The 20,020-nt window shown below is 45.7% G+C and overlaps 1 protein-coding gene across 15 annotated transcripts in view; it reads right to left on the minus strand.

The window, feature by feature from the left end:
- pcloa (piccolo presynaptic cytomatrix protein a) overlaps positions 1–20,020 on the minus strand; it is a 59,000-nt gene that overhangs the window by 36,402 nt on the left and 2,578 nt on the right. For 13 of the 15 annotated variants that reach the window (XM_028955525.1, XM_028955519.1, XM_028955527.1 and 10 more), the window contains exons 1-3: positions 16,525–16,975; positions 13,506–14,220; positions 9,515–10,603 (exon numbers count right to left, since the gene is read on the minus strand). In XM_028955525.1, coding sequence (XP_028811358.1) covers positions 9,515–10,603; positions 13,506–14,220; positions 16,525–16,775 — 2,055 coding nt within the window. In that variant the 5' untranslated portion in view covers positions 16,776–16,975. Of the gene's footprint in view, positions 1–9,514; positions 10,604–13,505; positions 14,221–16,524; positions 16,976–20,020 lie in introns of those variants that run through there. The other 2 variants (XM_028955515.1, XM_028955521.1) reach the window with 2 other exon arrangements.

Here is a 20,020-nt window from a genome sequence, read left to right on the forward strand (position 1 = left end):
GGAGCGCAGCTGAGCACTCGATGCGTCACTCCAGGCCCGGAGACGCGCTGGTGCTGGCGATGCTGTCCTCTCACACGTGCGTGACAGCCGAGAGCCGAGACAAGGAGGGCTCCATCTTGTCAGAGTTCATGTTGTCAAGTGCAGGTGCCCTTCTAAGCATTATGTGGGATTTAGTGAAGTGAAGTGAAGTGATTGTCACATGTGATACACAGCAGCACAGCACACGGTGCACACAGTGAAATTTGTCCTCTGCATTTAACCCATCACCCTGAGTGAGCAGTGGGCAGCCATGTCAAGCGCCCGGGGAGCAGTGTGTGGGGACGGTGCTTTGCTCAGTGGCACCTCAGTGGCACCTTGGCGGATCGGGATTCGAACCTGGGCCGCTTCCTTAACCGCTAGGCCACCACTGCCCATATAGTCCCCGTTCACACACATTTCACGCTAAATTTCCTTAAGCTGCCAAGATAATATTGTTTACACAAAGCAAAAAGTGCCAGATTTTATTATTATTATCTTAGTGCAGTTCATTTAATAAAAGTTTTTGATGACAGTTGTGGCTGCAGTCTCCGTATATAATTAAACCGGAAAGATGAATGGCCTGCTTACTTCACGTCCTCTGCACCAGGATGGACGGACACCTGATTATTTATTTATTCTCTGCCACAGTGGGTGGATACTGACATTTAGCATTTCACAGAAGAACTCGTATAAGGCCGTTGTTTTGCATCCATCTCCAGCTAATGCCTAATCCTGCTATAGCTTAATGCAGTTTTGGACCTCTTCATCCTTGTTGCACCACCTTTGTCCCGGCATTTTATAACCAGAAACCTGAACTGTGAACACCCGAGTGAGATATTTGTTCTGCTCTTTGATAACAGTTCGATTTGCTCAATCAGAAACAACAAGCAGAACAACAGCCTTACACAACTCTTAACGCACATGGAGACAGATCACATGGAAATGGGATTTTTCTCAATATATCGGCCCAACGAAAATTATATTGCTTAATAATATGGATGTCAAAAAAAATCTCTATGAATATGCAAGAATTATAATCGTTTGAGATTTTCTTTTTTTTTTACAAAATTTACTTTGCCCTAATTGATCTTTCGCTCACAGCGGCTAGGAATAAAAAATTAGTGCGTGACTAGACATAATTGACATAATCCAGTTCCCTGCGCCACATGTCTGCCGGCTCGCGTCAGGCCACACAGCTTCACGTGCTACACTTACTTGAAGAGACTTTATATTGTTTTCATAATTTCAAATTCATGCTTTCTTGTTATAAGATTTGATAAAAGGGAAACAATGAATACAGAGTCATAATGAATCTGCAAAGTTAAGAGCACTGTTACATTCTCTCATTGTTACAGAGCATTGAGAGCATAATATTAATATTATGAGTCCTCACTTACAGCTGCAATGGAAGTGTTTGACACTGAGTACCATTAAGCTGTATACATGCTGTACAACAGATTTTCTGATTTAATAGGATCCATTTATTGGAACATAACACAATGCATATTGTTTCATTTTAAGTGCAGTAGCAGCATTTTTTTTTTGCCCTATGCCTTCTGTGTACCAATGACGTGTAGCACAACTCACCAATAGATGTAGTTAAACCACATTGACCGATAAGGAATTTTCCACATATGATGTCAAACCTATTGACTGTTGCTTCATGAATGTAATGACTGTGATTGCTGTTATTCACACAGGCTCTGTCAGAGCGCATTTCTCATTATGGCCTTCTTCACGGCGGCGGCGGTGCCAGCATTCAGTCTCTGTACCCGGTGAGTCGGTGCTGAAAGAGGCCCTGAACCCTGCATGGCGTCATCAGCCAACGCGCGTTTAGAACCGCACACAGATATAGCTCAGACATGTAGAGGCGTCACTGACCAAACTTTCTAACGTTTTTCTTTCCATATCTGAGAGGAAACTGTTATATTATGGATGCAATTAACTCGGCAGGTTCAGAATGAGTTCTAAACTTTCCAACTGCAAATAAATTCGGCCTCCTGTGGTCCAATTGGCCCGTGTTTCCGAGCTAAGCAGGCTGAAGGTCGATTACTTACGAGGGTTTTAATTGCTAACTTTAGACCCATCCCAGCACTGCGACGGGAACAAGTGGAGAGCGGCGCCAGTGGGAATTGTAGGTAATGTCATCACTTGCAGGCCTGATAATCCTGTCAAGCTACGCTTTTGCTGCTGAGTCAAGCCGACAGAGAATAAAAAAACTCAGAACAAAGCGCAAAATGGAGACACAGAAAATCTGACAAAGTGGCAAATATTGTTTCTTTTTTGTTGGTTTTTTTGAGCTTGCTGTCAAGGTTGTGGGAGATGTGCAAACAGGAGGTGCCGGTGTAGGTGAGAGACAGGGACAAATATAACCGGAGCTGGTAGGGTGTGGACGGATGGATCTTCTCAAACTGCCAAAGCCACCAGTGCCACCATGAAGGAAGACTGGATCTGTTTTAATATGGCCTTTTAATAACTACTTAATTGCAATTAAAATATTTGTATTTATATTTCATTTGAAGCTGGAGGACCCGGGCGCTGGAACAAAATGGAAGATTCTACTTTAGGAAAGGGGAAGTGGAGACAGGAAAGGGAAGGATCTCACTCACTCAGAACACGTTTGACATCTGAAAACACAACGACTGGTAACCCAGAGTCACACCGACCCAAACCACGACCAAGATGGCTGGTGCGGAACACCCCAGTTCTGCCCTGCGGCCAAACGGCAGGAATTGATAGGTAAGAACATGGCCACGCCATGGCATCTTTACAAAGGGAATTAACTCATGAAAGTGAAGTGATTGTCATTGTGGTAGTATCGTAGCGGGTAAGATACTTACAAACCAGGAAACCACAAAGTCCCAGGTTCAAACCCCACTTACTACCATTGAGTCCCTGAGCAGGACACTTAACCCTGAGTGTCTCCATGGGGACTGTCCCTGTAACTACTGATTGCTCTAAGGACATCTTATAAATGTTGTAAACGTTTCTTTTGTTATCATTACTGTCTATACTCTATCTTTTGATATAGTTTGAATCCACATTTATTGTAGAATTAAACAGGTTGCAGGTTCGCATCTCAATCTACCAAGGTGCCACAGAGGTCCCCTTGATCAAGGTACCGTCCCCACACACTGCCCCCCGGGCACCTGTTATGGCTGCCCACTGCTCACCAAGGGTGATGGTTAAAAGCAGAGGACACATTTTGTTGTGTCACCATGTGCTTTGCTGCCGTGTATCACAATAACAAGAAATTTACATGTTTTAACAACTGAGTTAAGAAATGTTGATTATAGCCATAAGGCAGGGGTCACCATGCTTGGACCCGGGGGTCCATAGCTTAGAAGTTCCACCACAACTAATTCAACTGAAATACTTAGTGGTAACTAGCAGAGAGCTTTGAGCTGCATGAACAATTCTGCAAAAATTTGTGAAAATGCATTTATTATTATATGAGAGTAATAAACAGGGCTGATTGTTATTTTAGGGTGGTGGGCTAGAGGACCTGTATCATATTTCTGCTCCAAGGTGAGCATGGACCAAGGAACCCACCCTCCTCCCTCCTCTGAGGTTTCCATATCAGACTTTGAGAGGACAGGGTTTAGTTTTACTTCCGAGGATAAGTAGAGTCCATTTGCAACCACAGGCAAATGGTTTGCATCTTTGGGCAACAGATCCTCCAACTCCTTCTTCTTTTCCCATCCTGATCACACATCCCCCTCACTTTTATTCTCAGTGAGGTGTTCTCCTCTGACGGTGTGACCGTGCGTGTCTGTGCTATTGATTTTATTGTGTTTGAGTTTTGGCACAGTGACAGCACAGCGAAGGCCCAAAGGTCCAGTAAATCACACTCACGGCTAATGGGGGGATTACGACTGCCACTCACTAACAAGCAGCGAAAGGGTGTGTGTGCCGGGAGGACGTCCACTGCATTTGTGATTGCGTTCCAACACACACACACACACACATGCACACTAACTAGTGTGCACCTCAGCTGTAGCCAGAGTCAATAGTGGATTTTTACCAATAAGTAATTAACTTCTGAAGTAAAATGTATTATTTTGCAACTATTCCATTTCACACAAGGTGTAGTCAAATTGCAGAAAGGTATAACACATGAATGAACTAATAGTAAAATGCCACCATAGAGCCTACCACAGTGTCACCAGATACTTTTTCTTATTGTTTTGGCACAACATGGCAAATACATTATTCAGTATTTTAACACTGAGTCTGGAGATAAGCATTCATATCAATGGTATTTATAGTTACATATGTTTTTGGGGTATAATAAATTATTGCCTAGATATACATTTAACCTTTTAACATAATTATTACAATTGTAAGATTTAATAAACAGATTATGGGGTCTCTAATGTACACATGCTCCTCATTGGCATCTCAAAAAAGACTATTATGGACACTGTGGCCGATGCCATCATTTAATCTTTTTCTGAACATACACACAGACACCTTAACATCTAAAAATACTCAAGCTTTCAGCCCCGTGAGTGGGCCACCACGTGTTTGTGCTAACTGGACCCCGGTGCCCACTCAGAAGGGCCCTTTGAGATAAAAATGTGAAAATAAAAGTGAAGAAACAAAAAAAAAAAAAAAACAGAGAGAGCAAACTCCCACAATGCCCCGCAGCCCCACGTGGCCCTGCCTGGCCGGTTCTTTTGTCACTCCCAGGCTATTTTGGCTTCTTTGTAAGCAGCGGGCGCACACAGACAGCCGAAAGAACAGCAGTGCGCTAACAGACAGATGGAGAGAATGCACCGTTAGCGAGCAAACAGAGAGAGAAAAGGGAGGGGGCGGAGATCTGGAGCCGACGCACAAACACGGGGACCACAGGGGGGAGGAGAGATAAGGTCTTCATATTCACTGGCCACTTTATTAAGCACAGCTATGGCCAATAAAAGAAGCTGTTCAGAGCTGGTTGCTGTGAAGGCCAGACATGTTGCTCTAAATCCTATATCACGGTATTTACTCTACCTGTCATAAGTTTGGACGCACCTACTTGTTTTATGGGTCTTGCATATTTTACATTATAGAACAAAAATTAAGACACGGGACCGTGAAATATCACACGTGAGGTTATGTAATAGACCAAAAAATAACAAAGAAGGTAAAAGAGCTGAAGATTTGTGTTTCTCCAAAGCAGGGAAATGGCAGCATTTCACACACATGAAGCGGCTTTTGATGATGACGATAATGAACAAAGCAGTCACGAAGGTAAAAAGAGGCGACACATTCATCAAACATACTTCACTTGCTCCTGCTACAACAAATACTAAATGCGTTTCTCGCATTGGATACTTTCACATGGCTTTCCATCTTAGTCTCCATAATCCAAATTTTGGACTGGTACTGTATATTTTTTTAACATATTTAAACTCAACGGCTATAATCATATCAGTGTATTTCCCAGCCTGCATCAGTCCTGGGAACGCAGGGATGGTGCTGGATTACATAAGGAATGATCGAGCATGCTAGAGGTCCACACAGTGAGAGAGAGAGAGAGAGAGAGATGGGGGGGTGGGTCTGCATTCCCAGCTCAGCACGTACTCCCACAGAATAGGTTGCTGGTGGGTCACAGTGGGCAAGGAAGTGTGTGGGCATGACCCACAAAAAAAAATAAAGTTCTTATTCATACACACGCATACACAATCATGCAACACATTTGAGAGAGAGAGAGAGAGTTGTGTGTGTGTGTGTGTGTGTGTAGCATAGACAGAGCACAGGTGTGGCACACACTGCAAAGTGCACACTATATGGCTAGGTTGGGGGATGGGTGGCTCATCAGGTGGTCTCCTCACCAGCTCTTGCCAAGAACAGATGGACAGCAGCAGAAAAACACATACACACACCATACACTCCCAGAGTGTTCTAATCCCTGCTGCAGGACCCCCCTTCTACTGCAACAATGTCAGCAGGCAGCGCAGGGGGAAACCGAATCGTATCGTCTGACTAATTCCGGCCCTTCTACAGGGAGGTGGCTGATTGGTCGAAGCCAGATTAGCCCGTTGGCTCTCCAGCCACGACACGACTCAGACTCCCACACAGCCACACGTCAGATTCTCCTGCATTGATGGGAACCAACATAAAGAAACAGGCTCCATGGCCAAGGCCCATACAAATGAACCACGACAACAAAAAAAGTCTATTTAGACATTCTGGGCATTTTATTACACTCATTTTTATACACACCTACTTTAAAGTTACATTTAACAAGTGTACCGTTACCAGTCCTTAATTCATATTCATTATGGTGTTAATTTAAGGTGATTCTTTTATGTTTTCTGAGGCATGGTTTCAACATTCATGTGAAAATACATCAATAAGATGTATAATGATTAAATTATTAAAAAAGATTATTATAATAATTAGCAACTGACCAAGGGGTTGGGTGTGGGGGATTATTATGAATGTCCATATCAGCCCATAAAGAGATGATACACCGCCAGGGGCTACTCCCTTTTTTTAACAGCAAGCTCTCCACTGCTGCAGAAACATTGCTGGCGCCTGCACGCCTTACGTAACACCAGCCTGAACGCGTCCTTCCAGCGGCCTGACATGAGAGGAGGGGCGAGAGGCGGTGCCCCTCCACCCCCAGGGCCGAGGGTCTCAGAGGAGGCAGGCATTTTGCACACGCTCCCCGGAAAAACAGGAAGTTACGAGAGGCTTCTGCACAGGCCATTACGCCATTTATTCTCCCACAAGCATGCAGGCATCTGCGGCCAAGGGAGCGTCAGCAAACGGCCTGCACTGGGTCCCAGGCATAAAAACATACAGTCCCAGGGATGAGTATTTTCTGAACACACATATAACATGTTAACACATTATGTTAATTTTCAATGGTAATTTTGATAGAACCCAGTGAATGGTGATCATTAATTCACGACTGAGACAGTTTATTAATCTGCACAGGAATGGACGTCCATTCATAAAAAAGTAACATTTCTACAGTCATCCACTGACGGAGTGAGAAAAAGAAAGGGAAAATAACAATGATAAACAGAGGCATGTGCTAAACAATCTGCCCCAATAATGGTGTGTTGCAAGGCCAAGGACGGTGAGTCAGGAGCCTGCCTGTAGCCAATGGCTCTTCTTGAATAACACGGCCAATCGCTTTCAATATTGCAAATGCCCACACCCCACATCCACCACAAGACAAAGCTGTAAAATATAGTCACATTTAATATCTGCAATTTTATGTTGGACTGGTACAATAATCCCAATAGAGAGGTTTTAAGGGAAGCAGCAATTCAGGTTCCCTTGGTTTTGGTTCAGTACATTTTTGGCAATAAATCTGTTGCCTTAATGAAATAATATCGGAATAATTAAGATGATGCATTTTAAAACAAACACTTTCTTGTCAGGATTATTACACTCACTTCCAAGTTTGACCAGGTTTTGAACCATGTATATTGAATCACTCATCAAAGTGCTTTGCTGCATTTGCGAGTTTATGCATTAATTATGTTAATGACCCACAAAGAGTGGATTTGTGTGATGCATTATATGCATTAATGTCCTTGTTTTTGATCCAGACATTGCCATAAAAAAATGCATCATGCAACTTGTTGTGAGATAGGGTACCCTATCTTTCTGGTACAAATTGCTTTCAATTAATGGAATATATATGCATAAATATGGCAAGGCCTATTATCAGCAACTAATGCAAGTCTGTCACTTTAAAATGTTCATTGGCTGTTGGGAATCCCTTTATTTGCAACTATCCTAATACATCTGAAAAACAGAAGCAATAGCACTGTTCAACGTCAGACTAGCTGAGTATCCGGAGAATCAGAAAATGTCAGTCCGACCATATCATTATTGCTAACTTTGGCAGTGACTGTCATTTTCTATTTAAAACCTTTTGAAGGAAATGTCAGAATTACCCTAAATTTAGTGGTGTTACTGCTTGAGATGTGTTTTGCTACAGATGGGTCGCTGGCTCAAACTAGGGAGTGCATTAACCACGAAAACAAAAATAGGGACATTGCATTGTGTTTGACCCGTAATGCATTAACTGTTACACATGAAACATTAATTAAAGCAGAATGCAATTTTGCACAACATTCATTACTTTCATTAATTTCATTCAAGAGGCATTATTATCATGTAGCCACATTAGTTCACGTAATTTTTTTTTTTTAAAAGACACACTGGCAGCCATCTTTGTGTTCGGTAGCAACAAGTGGCAAGCGAGCGGGCATTCTCGGCCTAATCCCCTCAATTTACCTGAAATAGTCCAGCCGGATTACAGAGCCTGTGCCCCAGGAACCAGTCAGACACACAGTGTCCAACAGGTGAGCGAAAGTGCACTCGCTCCGCTGCTGAATTCTGAGCTCTCCCAGCCAATTAGCTGTAACGTGACCGAAGGTCAGGTAGACTCGCGGGGATGAAAAAAACTGATTCGCTGATGGGATTAGCCCAAGACGCACCCACAGCCGTCCAGAGCCAGCCCACTGACCTTACATCTTTCACTCATTTTCGTTGCATTTCATTGCTGCACCATGGTTGCACCATTGCTTAATTAGGATCAGATGTTTGTTAAGTTAACAACCCAATGGAGGATGTGGCAGGTTGGAAGCACATTCCGTCAGAGACACTCCTCCGAGAACAATTCTCGAACGCAAAGTTCCATTAAATGCTCTAAGGACCAGTGAGAGGGCGATGCACCACCTTCAACTGCTCCACCTTGCCTTGACCCTACACAGTGAAGCTTTAAATCCCTTCCCCATAACATCTGATTGGACGGTTTATATAGAGACACAGTCTAAGATGAGCAGCCAATGTTCTCTGTCATATGAAGATTTGGACATTCTGGCCCTCTGAGCCGGTCCTTCTGTGCTGTGAATGCAAAGGTGTCACCCGTGACGTGACTGCATAGTGTTGTGCTGCCCACGCCCTCCGGCAACGTCAGACACACAGCAACGTGGCGCGGGGTTGATGGCTGTGGCATGAACTGTCAATGGATTTTTTAAAACTAAATAAAAGCTATCATAAATCACAAACCATAAATCAAATGATCTCAAATCGCAAATGAAAAGGTCAGATTCCATTTGATTGGTCTTTATGACAAAAGCTAAAAAAAAATAAAGGGTACTGTTGCCTACTGCGTAAAACAAAGTCAAAGTATCCCGCCTCAGGTGTCCTCTTCAACGTACGAAATATCAGTACTGCGACCGTGTCACATCATTCATTTCTGCAGGATTTACAGAAATGATCTGACAGAAAAACGAAGTGACTGCTTGCCAGTATGTTGAGAAGGAACTAACTACCCAGCCAGCTCACTACCAACAGAAACATGTTATCAGCGCTTCAATTCAAACTATTTGATGGGTGAAGTACGAGGAAAAATTACTTAAGGTCATTTCAAAATTACGATCATAATGTGGTCATTATAATAAATGAATAAACCCCTGGTCTCCTGCCCTGGGAGGCTCTGTGTAACATGCATATAGTGTTGTGTGGGTGGGGGTCTTACCTCTCCGAGGTGTGGCGTCGGGTTAAAGCCACACAGGTTACATACGGTCTTCTTACACTCGGTGCACGTGCTGTAATTGGGTGGCTCACCAGACGTGGCGTTTAGTGGCGTCTTGCACAGCGGGCAGCTGGACGGGACCTCTGGACCTGGAGCAGGTTTGAGTGGTTCGCCTGCTTTCTCAGGCTCTACTGGTGGCACTTTGGGGGTGGGTGGCTCCTTGGAGGTGGCCGGGGGTGTGTCAGGGGCTGAATCGGAGTCCGGAGGAGACCCGGGAGCAGAGTCAGCCTCAATGGGGGAGTCGGGAGGAGATCCAGGGGGTGAGTCTCCCTTCTCCTCCTCGTCCGCATTGGACGAGATGAGACTGGTGGCTGAGCTCAAGATGGAGGAACCGAACCCGAACATTTTCCCGGAAACTGCCTCAGCAGCTTGGGACGCCGTGGCTGGGGGCTTTGCCGACTCTGATAGACCCCCGAATCCACTGAACAACTTCCCTGTTACCGACTCAGAGGGCTGAGGTTTAGAGCTGCCAAAACCTCCAAAGAGTTTACCGGTGACAGACTCTGCAGCCTGGCTGGGGGCCGCAGGTTTGGCTGCATCGGTAAGCCCTCCCAGTCCGAAACTTCCAAAAAAGCCAGTGTCCTGCTTCGGTGGAGGGGCCGCCTTGGCCGGAGAAGCTCCAGGACTGCCTGTAGGACCCTGCTGGATGGGGCGGCCGGTTTTAGGGTCAACTTTAGGAGAGCCACCAGGCCCTGTCTTAGGGCCAGGTGAACTGGGCTGAGAGCCAGGCTGGGACCCTGGTAGACTCTGAGGGGGACCGGGACTCAATGGACCAGGGGACTTAAGCTTGGGGGTGACCGGAGGGGTTCCAGCTTTCCCAGAGTCTACAATACTCGACTGCTTAGTAAGCATCGGGGGTTTCCTGGATTCGCTTTTGTGGGGTGGTCCTGAGGTCGGGGGCTCCTTCCTTTGTGGGGAGGGAGGGGCAGAGCCGGTTTTTGAGGCCTGCGGCTTCATTGCAGGAGGGCCGGGTAGCTCCGCCCCTGCCATGGCTCGCTGCATTTGACAGTTCAGACACAGCCATTCCTTTCCCTGCAAATACACAGACAGAATTAGACTGACAGTAGTACATACCAGCATACACACACATGGACATGCACTTCATCGTTAATCACTCACACATCCACCCTACCCTGTTTATGCAAAAAATTAATTACATTTGATTCACGGCTGCCTTCTTCAGTTGAGAGAAGATCCATTGCAATCACTTTGAACAATTATTTTTTATTGCACTATTTTTATTGCAAGGTTGCATCTTTTGAAAGAATTATGAATGTTTCAATTATTTGATGATCAGTTTAATTATAATTAAGGTCAAGCATTGATCCATAATTTGCACAAATTAATGATTTGCGTGTGTTGGCCACAGATAATCCCCACTCGCCTTTAACCTATTTTATTATTTATCAGAGCAACACTTTATTCAAGGACTTATTGGAGTTCACATTCCCTACAGTTAATAACGCACAAGAGTAAACAAATGTCTGTACTTTATTTACGTTAGACCATACATACAGTAGAGGGCAGTTCCGAGTCCAGCGTTTTTGACCATTTTGACCTCGTTCTGACGCCAGAGAAGGCAGCAAAAATGCAGCAGTTTTGCTTTAATGCTGTTCTGTCCCTGTGCATATAACTTTCTGCCATCTCGCAAAAACCTAGCTTAGAAAAAAAGAACTATTAAAATATTAATGGCCCCTCCCCCATGCTTTCTGTAGGCATAAAATGAGTGTTTCTGTCTTTAACACCTTGAAGCGGGCCTTTAAGATGAAGAGTGTGATTATATCTGTGTGATGGTTTGAATGTGATGCCCAGGTGCAGTTCACTGTTATGAAAGTAATTCACATGACTGCAGATTCAGGGCTAAAAAACCCTGCAGCATATAAACATATCTGACCAGAATGATTCGTCCCTCGTATACAGCAGCCTAACGTGGTGCCACCACAAATCACCTGAAACCCCCCTCTGTTCGTAGACCTTTTCCACTTCCCTGTCTGGGCAGAAGGAAAACTTACTGCCATACGCTAGTAAAACTGCGCAAAAGCGCTGCCGGCAGGGGGGAGTTGAAGGCGACAACGAGAACAGCAACCAACACCAAAAAGCCCTCGAGTGGCCCAGTCAGGTCAGTTGGGAGTCGGTTCCTCCGTGCACACCCCCGCGACCGAGGTGGAGCGGCTGCGGCGCGTAGATGCGGGCACGGCAGATGTCTTCGCGATACACTTTACAGCTGCCAGCTGCTGTCAAAAACGCTCCCAGCGCCCATTCAGGCCGCGGTGGCTGAGTGACGTGGAGCATTTCTCATTTCTAGGTGACTGCGCGCGACGGACTGACATTTCACGCTGTGTTCGAATACAGCAAAATACGTCTGCCAGAGTGCTGAGAACATCTGTTCTGTTCGGCTTTCAGCCCGACATATTAATGCATTTATTAACAGGTTTAATTGATTTAATCGTGTGACATTCTACTTTTCATTCTACTTAAGGGACAGTGGTGGCCTAGCGGTTAAGGAAGCGGCCCCGTAATCAGAAGGTTGCCGATCCACCAAGGTGCCACTGAGCAAAGCACCGTCCCCACACGCTGCTCCCCGGGCTCCTGTCATGGCTGCCCACTGCTCACCAAGGGTGATGGGTTAAATGCAGAGGACACATTTCACTGTGTGCACCGTGTGCTGTGCTGCTGTGTATCACAATGACAGTTTCACTTAACACTTTTCCAGGGTTCAACACCAATTTCAACACCATTTTTCATTCAGTTTAATTAGCTCAGATTGGTCAAAAACATAGAAAGGGTTCAAGAGTCAAAACCAAATTGAATACGAGGGTTAAATGCACAGCAGTGGTCCTTAAAACTTTCCTAGTTCGGTGAGATCTGGTTGATCTGATCAGAAGCTCATCCTGTTGAAGGAGGTGTCCTGGTGTGTTAATTCATCAAATAATGGGAATGGAATGTCCGCCGCGGAAGTAGAAAGGAAATGGAAATAGTGTGAATTTGAAAGAAGCCTGCAAAGCCTCTGAAGCAGGACACACCCGTCCAATCGCAAGCTTGTTTACTCGTCCAGTTTATGGCTCGCAGGCTGCTAACTAAACAGGCAAAGGCAGCGGCTTCCTGTCTCAGTGACGTCAGTCACCTTCAGCGTCTCCCCGGAGCCCATATGTTCCCTCGCTCCCCCAGGCGGAGAGACGCTCCCTCCCTTACGCACGCGTGGTGTCGGCTATCTTTCAAACCCAAAAGTAGAAAGTGTCTCTTAATTAACACAGTCCCCGGCTGCAGCTTGTTTCGGGCCGATAAGCTCCCCACGCGGTGAGGAAACGCGCTGTGTAGCCGGTGGCACGACTAGAACCTCGGACTGCCGGGGGGGGTTTCTCCAAATCACTGACCTTAGGGGCCAAATATTGATACTTTCCCAACCTTTCATGCTGAGGGGAGTCTCACGCAAAGCCCACCATAAATATATGGAATAGAAAATAATATTGGCATTATATTTCCTTATTAAAAATTCCCATGCCTACTATGATCACAAAGTCATGCTTCTCATCTGTATCCACTCAGGTTATGATTCAATATGTACGGCCACGAATTAATTCAGTAATTATGACAGCACACAGCACATATCACCAATGTGCATACAGATTTAAGCCTAGAAACAGATTTAAGCCTAGAACAGATTTAAGCCTAGAGTTCAGCACGTGCCAGCCTGAAAAAATCACTGATTCAATTAATTAAAAATAAGTATTACAATATTTGTAAAAAATGTAAATATTATCCATACAGTATACAAATAATAGCATTGATAATTTTTTTCCTCTTGCACCCCTAGTGTTGGAGTCAGGGCGTGTCATTGTTATGTACATGCTTTTATTTATGATGGCTTACTGTAGTCATATATTTCGTGAAATATATGACTATATGTGAAAGATGGCAGAAGACCACCGCTTACCGCAGAGTCTGGAGGACTGAAGCCACACAGGCTGCACACCTGCTGCTTGCACTGGGTGCAGGTGCTGTAGTTGGGCGCCTGGTCCTTGGCCTGCGTGTTCAGCTCGGTGGCTTTGCAGAGGGGACAGAGGGCACCGGCCTTGGCCGGCCCTGGAGGTGGCGCACCAGGTCCAGACGGGCCTTTCTGCTGCGACCCGGGCGGAGCGGGACCTCCTGGTGGCGGACCACCCTTGGTAGGGCCTTGCTGAGGGCCTCCGGCTTTGGGAGGACCCTGTTGTTGGGGTCCTGGGCCTCCAGGTTTGCCAGGTCCTTGAGGAGGGGGCCCTCCTTTTTGATGAGGTGGCCCTTGGCCCTTAGGTGGGCCTTGTGGCTGGGGACCTTTGCCTGGACCGACTGGTGCTCCAGGGGGCTTCCCACCCTGCTTGGAAGCTTCCTCCTCCTCATCCCCAAATAGGCTGAACTTGGAGATGCTGGCAGAGGAGACGGCAGAAGATACAGCACTCAGGGGGTTGGCCCCGCTGAGGAAGCCGGAGGAGAACATACCGCTCCTCTGCTCCGAGGGGTCCTTCGGCTCCTGCCGGAACCGGGACTCAAAGAGGCTGAGGGACGAGGGGCTTCTCCCGGGCTTCGGCTTGGGTGGTGGACCCTCTCCAAAGGCATCGACCGTGCGGCTCTTGCTCAGGCCAGATGGTCCTCGAGTGGCGCCCTCCGAAGCCCTGGAACAGAAATAGACGGAGATCAGCGCATCTAATCTTACTAAACTGGGAGCTCTCCAAGATCCTGTACCTCAGATCAGGATCAATTTCTGCACCAAGGAGACTTCATGGACCATTGCAGAACACAGGCATCTCTTTCCAGAGAATGCACACAGACGCACACACACACACACACACACACAGTCATAGTGCCTTGGGGTCTAGGCCTGTCAACATCACAGTGAACGTCCTCTGAGCGTGTGTGTGTTAGGGGCTTGCCGTGCTGATGGAGCATCCGCAGCGCTGGTCAGGACCAAAGAAAAGAAACCCTGAGCACATTTATAAACCCCGGACCCAGACTCCAGATCCGTAATGTAATGGCCACTTGCGATCAATGTGCAATATCTAATGACAAGATTAGTCAGCTGCGGGGCTGGAGCAGGACCAAACACGACCATCCGGAGAGATTAGCATCATCTGCTACTACTATGACTACAGGTCAACAGTCTAATTACCCTCACTAAAGGGTTTTAATGAAGTCTGATTGGTGTGGAAATATTGCTTACTTCTGTTTGTAACATATTGATCTGTCCAAGCACCTGTTCATCTCAGACAATCCCTCAAAATCGAGCCATAGTATTAATTTATGGTACATTATATAATTTAATAGATATAATAAATTGCTGTCAAAACCTGTAAAGGGCCTGCACATGTAATCAAAAGCAAGTTATGTCTTGGACTCAGCATAATACCTTTTTGCTTAAAATGCCCATAAATCACAGAATGAAGACTAATCTTGTATTAAATCCTTCCCTACAGGGACCTTGATTAAGTGTGAGATCTACTGGAGCATTGAATTCTGTGGACCTTAGCAAGAGACTCTTTTAGCAAGACTCCACCTACGTGCCCCTAAGCTGACAGGCTCCACCCCCTATTGAAAAACAGATTATTATGTACTTACTCTACAACCGTTCATCTTCAGATAAACGTGCACTATACCTATTTTAATTAGATCTAGTTGGGGTCCGCCCAGTGAATAAGGGACCTTCTACAAACTACCACCAGCCACGCAGAACATCTAGACGGAATGAGAATCATGCCGATTTGTTCTTGAGGCAGTTCGTTTAATTGAGCAACACAGAGAGACAGTGAAAATAATGCTGATACACGGAAATATCGATTGCGTTGGTCGTCAGGAAAAAAAAGTTATTCAGATAAATCTATTAAATTATTCAAATAAATCTATCAGTCCCTTGAACCATGACACACTGTGGCATCTCACATGGCCATATTAATGTCTCTCACATCCCACAAGGCTTTTTAATGCAACTGGTCACTGGCCAATATGCCCAGATAGTGTCAAACCAGCTAGGATGTACACAAATTAAAAAAATTACAAGACCTTGAAGAACCTGCGATTTGATTTGCGCGCACGGTCCCTTTAAGACGGCGACTTGTTCTACTTCCGTTCGCAAAAAGCAGCCCTGGAGGGTGACAAAAAAAAAAAAAAAAAAAAAACTTTTGGCAAAAAGAGTAAATGAAGTGAACGAAGCTCCGCCCGGCAGGCCGGGAAGAGCCGACGTTGAACGTGAAGGCGCGGCCGCCGGTTTCAGCACCGCGGACAGCGTCGGCCGCGCCAAAAGACGATCCACGGCGATGACATTTGCGCTCCCGCTCCTATAAATAGCCGTATTAATATCGCGGCCCCTCCCCCCTCTTCCGGGCTACGGTTAAAACCTCGTTATTATTTTTTTTATTATCGTCGTTTTTCGATTTTTTTTTTCTTTTACCGGGATCCTTCCGTAATCGAAATTCTATTAATTCTAATATCGACAGCGACCGCTGGGGATACATCGGGGGGGGACACGTTCTCCTTCCCCACTGTGTTTATTCCTCCATCGTCCGCGTTAAGATGCGCGGATCTCCGACAAACGCAGATAACCTACAACCACGGGAGAGAAAAAGTCATGGTCCACGGGGCTCATTTTTACCCATCAGGCCACTCGACATAGCTGCACAGAGCCGGATGCTGGCTTTTCACTGGCGGACGTAACGGGAGACTGAATGGTGTCTGAATGGTCGCGGCATCGAATTGTGCCATTTATCTGATCACCGTTAACAACAAAAAAAGAGACGAAATGCAGAGAAAAGAAAATAAACTCTCGTTTGTGTGTTTTTTTTTTTTTTTTTTTTTTTTGGAGACGACGCGCACCCTCCTCCTTCCCATCGCGGGGATGGATGGGTGTGAACCTCGCCGCTGCGGTAACGCGCGTCAAAACACGGCCTCCTCTCCTCTCCTCTCCTCCCACCCCACACCCCGCGTACCCCGTTTTCCGAACCGGCGCGGTAATATCCTGCCTGTGGCTCGCAGCGTCCCGGGCTTCTCCGGCTCGGCCGCCGTGCGCCCTTGACATCGCCGCCGCCAGCTGCCTCCTCTCCGCCTCGCTCAGCCGGCCGAGGTCCGCCTCCTCTCCGCCGGGGATCCGGACGAAGCCTCCTTTCCCGTCGGGCGCCAGGCCCTCCGGCAGTCCGGAGAGACCCCCATCTCCCCCTTCCAGGCTCGCCTCGTTCCCCATGACGATCTAGCACCCTCCAAAAAAATCTTTATTTCTTTCTTTTTTTATGGTTATGATTAATATTTTTTTTTGTTTAGGTACGAAGGAGTCTTCCTGGGAGGATGTCGGTCGCTCTCATGCTAGATCTCCGTTTTTTTCGGGCGGTTCTCTCCCTCCCCGGTGTTGATATTGCACATCCCTGCTTTCCGTGAGGGTCTCGATTCTCCTCCTCCTCCTCCTCCTCCTCCTCCCTGCCTATCCCCCCCCCAGCCTGCAACGCGCATGCTCCGCCGCTGACAGGTGATCAGAAGACGCCACCGGAGGAGAGAGAAGGAGCATTTAAAGGGGACAAGCGGCTTCATTGCGTCTCACCAAAACGCCACGGCGTTTTTTTTTTTTTAAGTGCGATTAGATCTGGATTAGAGAATATTACCCTGCATAATGAAATTATGCTGTACAAATACTGGTCCTGTGCTCTGTCATAATATAATAAGTGAAGTGATTGTCATTGTGATACACAGCAGCGCAGCACACAGTGAAATGTGTCCTCTGCTTTTAACCATCACCGTTGGTGAGCAGTGGGCAGCCATGACAGGCGCCCGGGGAGCAGCGTGTGGGGACTTGCTCAGTGGCACCTTGGTGGAATGTGATTCGAACCTTCTGATTACGGGGCCGTTTACTTAAGCCACCACTGCCCATTTCTGCACCACATTCATTCATTTCAACCTTGCTCTTCATATTATTCAAGTTGCAATGATAACGGAGAAAGTCCCCCTGCAGCAACTCAGGTTACACGATCGATATATGTGTCACATGCCTGAAACTCCAGTAAAGTGTGTAGATTTCTGCGGATGGAACCATACAGCCCACTCCTGTCTCGTCCAAACGTGTATTTACTGTGAGCTGGGAGACGGCAGCAACCTGATTCCATGTTTAATTAACAGTTCAAATGCTTCAAAATAGGAAACCAACCCTAACTTGATTTAACTAGACTTGTTTCTATGTCTGTTTTATATTATTTGTACCACTGCATCCATTTTATTTAAAAATGTTCTAATAAGTATGGACCTTCTTCGTCACCAATGCTCAGAAATTAATTGTTGTTCTGTGTATAAAGATGTTCTCCGCAAATTAATGGGACTTGACTATGAATGAAACCAGATCAGTCTTGAAGATGGAGAAGTCATGTGACTTCCAAAATGCCATGCCTGCTGTCCTCGCTTTCTTTTCCGGCTATATGACCCTGAAGGGTAAGCGTTAATAAGCGTATGAAGGACAGCAGTTCACATGGGATTCTATTAAATGCCCCGTGAAAGGAAAACCAATGAAGGTGTTACCATGAGCCAGAATTGACAAATCTGCGTGCCAAGCCCCTCTATCGGAAAGGATCAGGACACATTGTTCACAAGAGAACGCCGCATTCAGAAGCTCATTGATTGAGCCGGCAGTGAGTGTCTGGGGAGCTGCCCTTCTCATTCCTTAAACACGGAACAGCGTCTGGCCCTGTTTCAGAGAGATTCTGTATGTTTTTAAGTTGATGCGCAGTGATTTAAAAAAAAAAAAAAAGACCTACTGCCTTCGCGCTCTTGTACATTTTTTTATTCTTTAGGCATTGGATTCAAAGCCCTGTGGAACCCCGACAACCTCTGAACCTCTTAAATCCCGCCTTTAAACTCAACTGTTCTCTTTAGGTCGCCCAGACTTTTAAAGGTTTACTCTCCTTGTATTTTTGTACTTTCTTCAGCCTCCCCAATTTGTAGTTATTTATTTTATTTGTTAGCTTTTACTGTCCTCGTGCTTTACTTTGTACTTCTTGTGCATGTCTGTACGTCCTTTTATGCCTGTACAGCACTTTGGTGCAGTGGAACAGCCACTGAGGTGCCACTGAGCAAAGCACCGTCCCCACACACTGCTCCCCGGGCACCTGTCATGGCTGCTCACCAAGGGTGATGGGTTAAAAGCAGAGGACACATTTCGTTGTGTCACCGTGTGCTGTGCTGCAGTGTTTCACAATGACAATCACTTCAATTTCACTTCACTTTCAAAGTACAATAATTCAAGCTGATTGGCCTCAGCCTGGGTCACATGCACCAATGGTGATATTTAGGGCTGCACGATTTGGGGAAAAAATACATATTGCAATTATTGAGATCAATATTGCGATATGCGATTGCGATATGATAAAGGGCACTTGCTTGTATATCAATGAAAAGTCGCAAACAAATTACTAATAGTGAAATGTTTCATTTCAAAGTGAAACATACAAACTACTTATAACAACTTGAAATGCCCAGTGCTTTCAAAATACAATATTCTACAAAATTAAATAATCACAAAAAACTCTTTACATTACTGTCGAACGACAAACCCTGGTAAGGCTAAACAACTGTTTTGATTATATTTGGTCATTATAAAATCCCGTATTATAGTTCTTACGTTTAACCAAAACGCTGTTTGGAGGCTGACTTGAACACAGGGATGCATAGCTTTGCTAGCTTAGCTAAGGTTAAGATTTGTAAACTGAGATGAATTTCTTTAGGAAACCTTCAAAGTTTGAGAAAAGATAACTATACAGCTAAGAACAGTCTAAATAGTTAATACCTACGTTTAGCCAAAACGAGGCTGAATTGAACACAGGAATGCATAGCTTCGCTAGCTTAGCCTAGCTTAGCTAAGGTTAAGACTTATAATATGGGATTTTATAATGGCCAAATATATTCAAAAAAATTGTTCAGCCTTACCTATGAAATGTAATCCCCGGGGATCTGGTTTGTAGCGTACAGCGGTTTGTACAGCCCCAAGCAGGACAAGAGTGAGGCATTTTTATGCACTTCTCTCCATAGACATGTATATGCTTCACGCCACAGCAGAGCCTATCGCAATATGGCGGCGACGTTGACGTACGATGCATCTCGTCATGCGGCGTCTACCCAGATGTCTATGCGAGTCACAAATCTGAGGTCTCCATTGAACCGAATCGAAAGTCATGTGACCAAACACGTCACATTCGACTGAAGTGAGACTTCAGTCAGCTCGCGAACTGTGAGAGAATGAGTGATATGTTGCCGATTCAATCCATGTACTAATCAGTTAAATCGCAGCTTTTTGCATTCATGTAATCGCACAGACTGACATCGCGATTACGATTAGATTAATCGTGCAGCTATAGTGATATTCATACAATTTCACCTCTAAGCATATGACTGTCAGATTTACCTGCCATGCCAGAAACGTTCATCCAGCCCCCAACACCCCTCTTAGACTGT

This window comes from Denticeps clupeoides, chromosome 15 (genome assembly GCF_900700375.1).
Source record: "Denticeps clupeoides chromosome 15, fDenClu1.1, whole genome shotgun sequence".
In the NCBI taxonomy this organism is placed as follows: domain Eukaryota; kingdom Metazoa; phylum Chordata; class Actinopteri; order Clupeiformes; family Denticipitidae; genus Denticeps; species Denticeps clupeoides.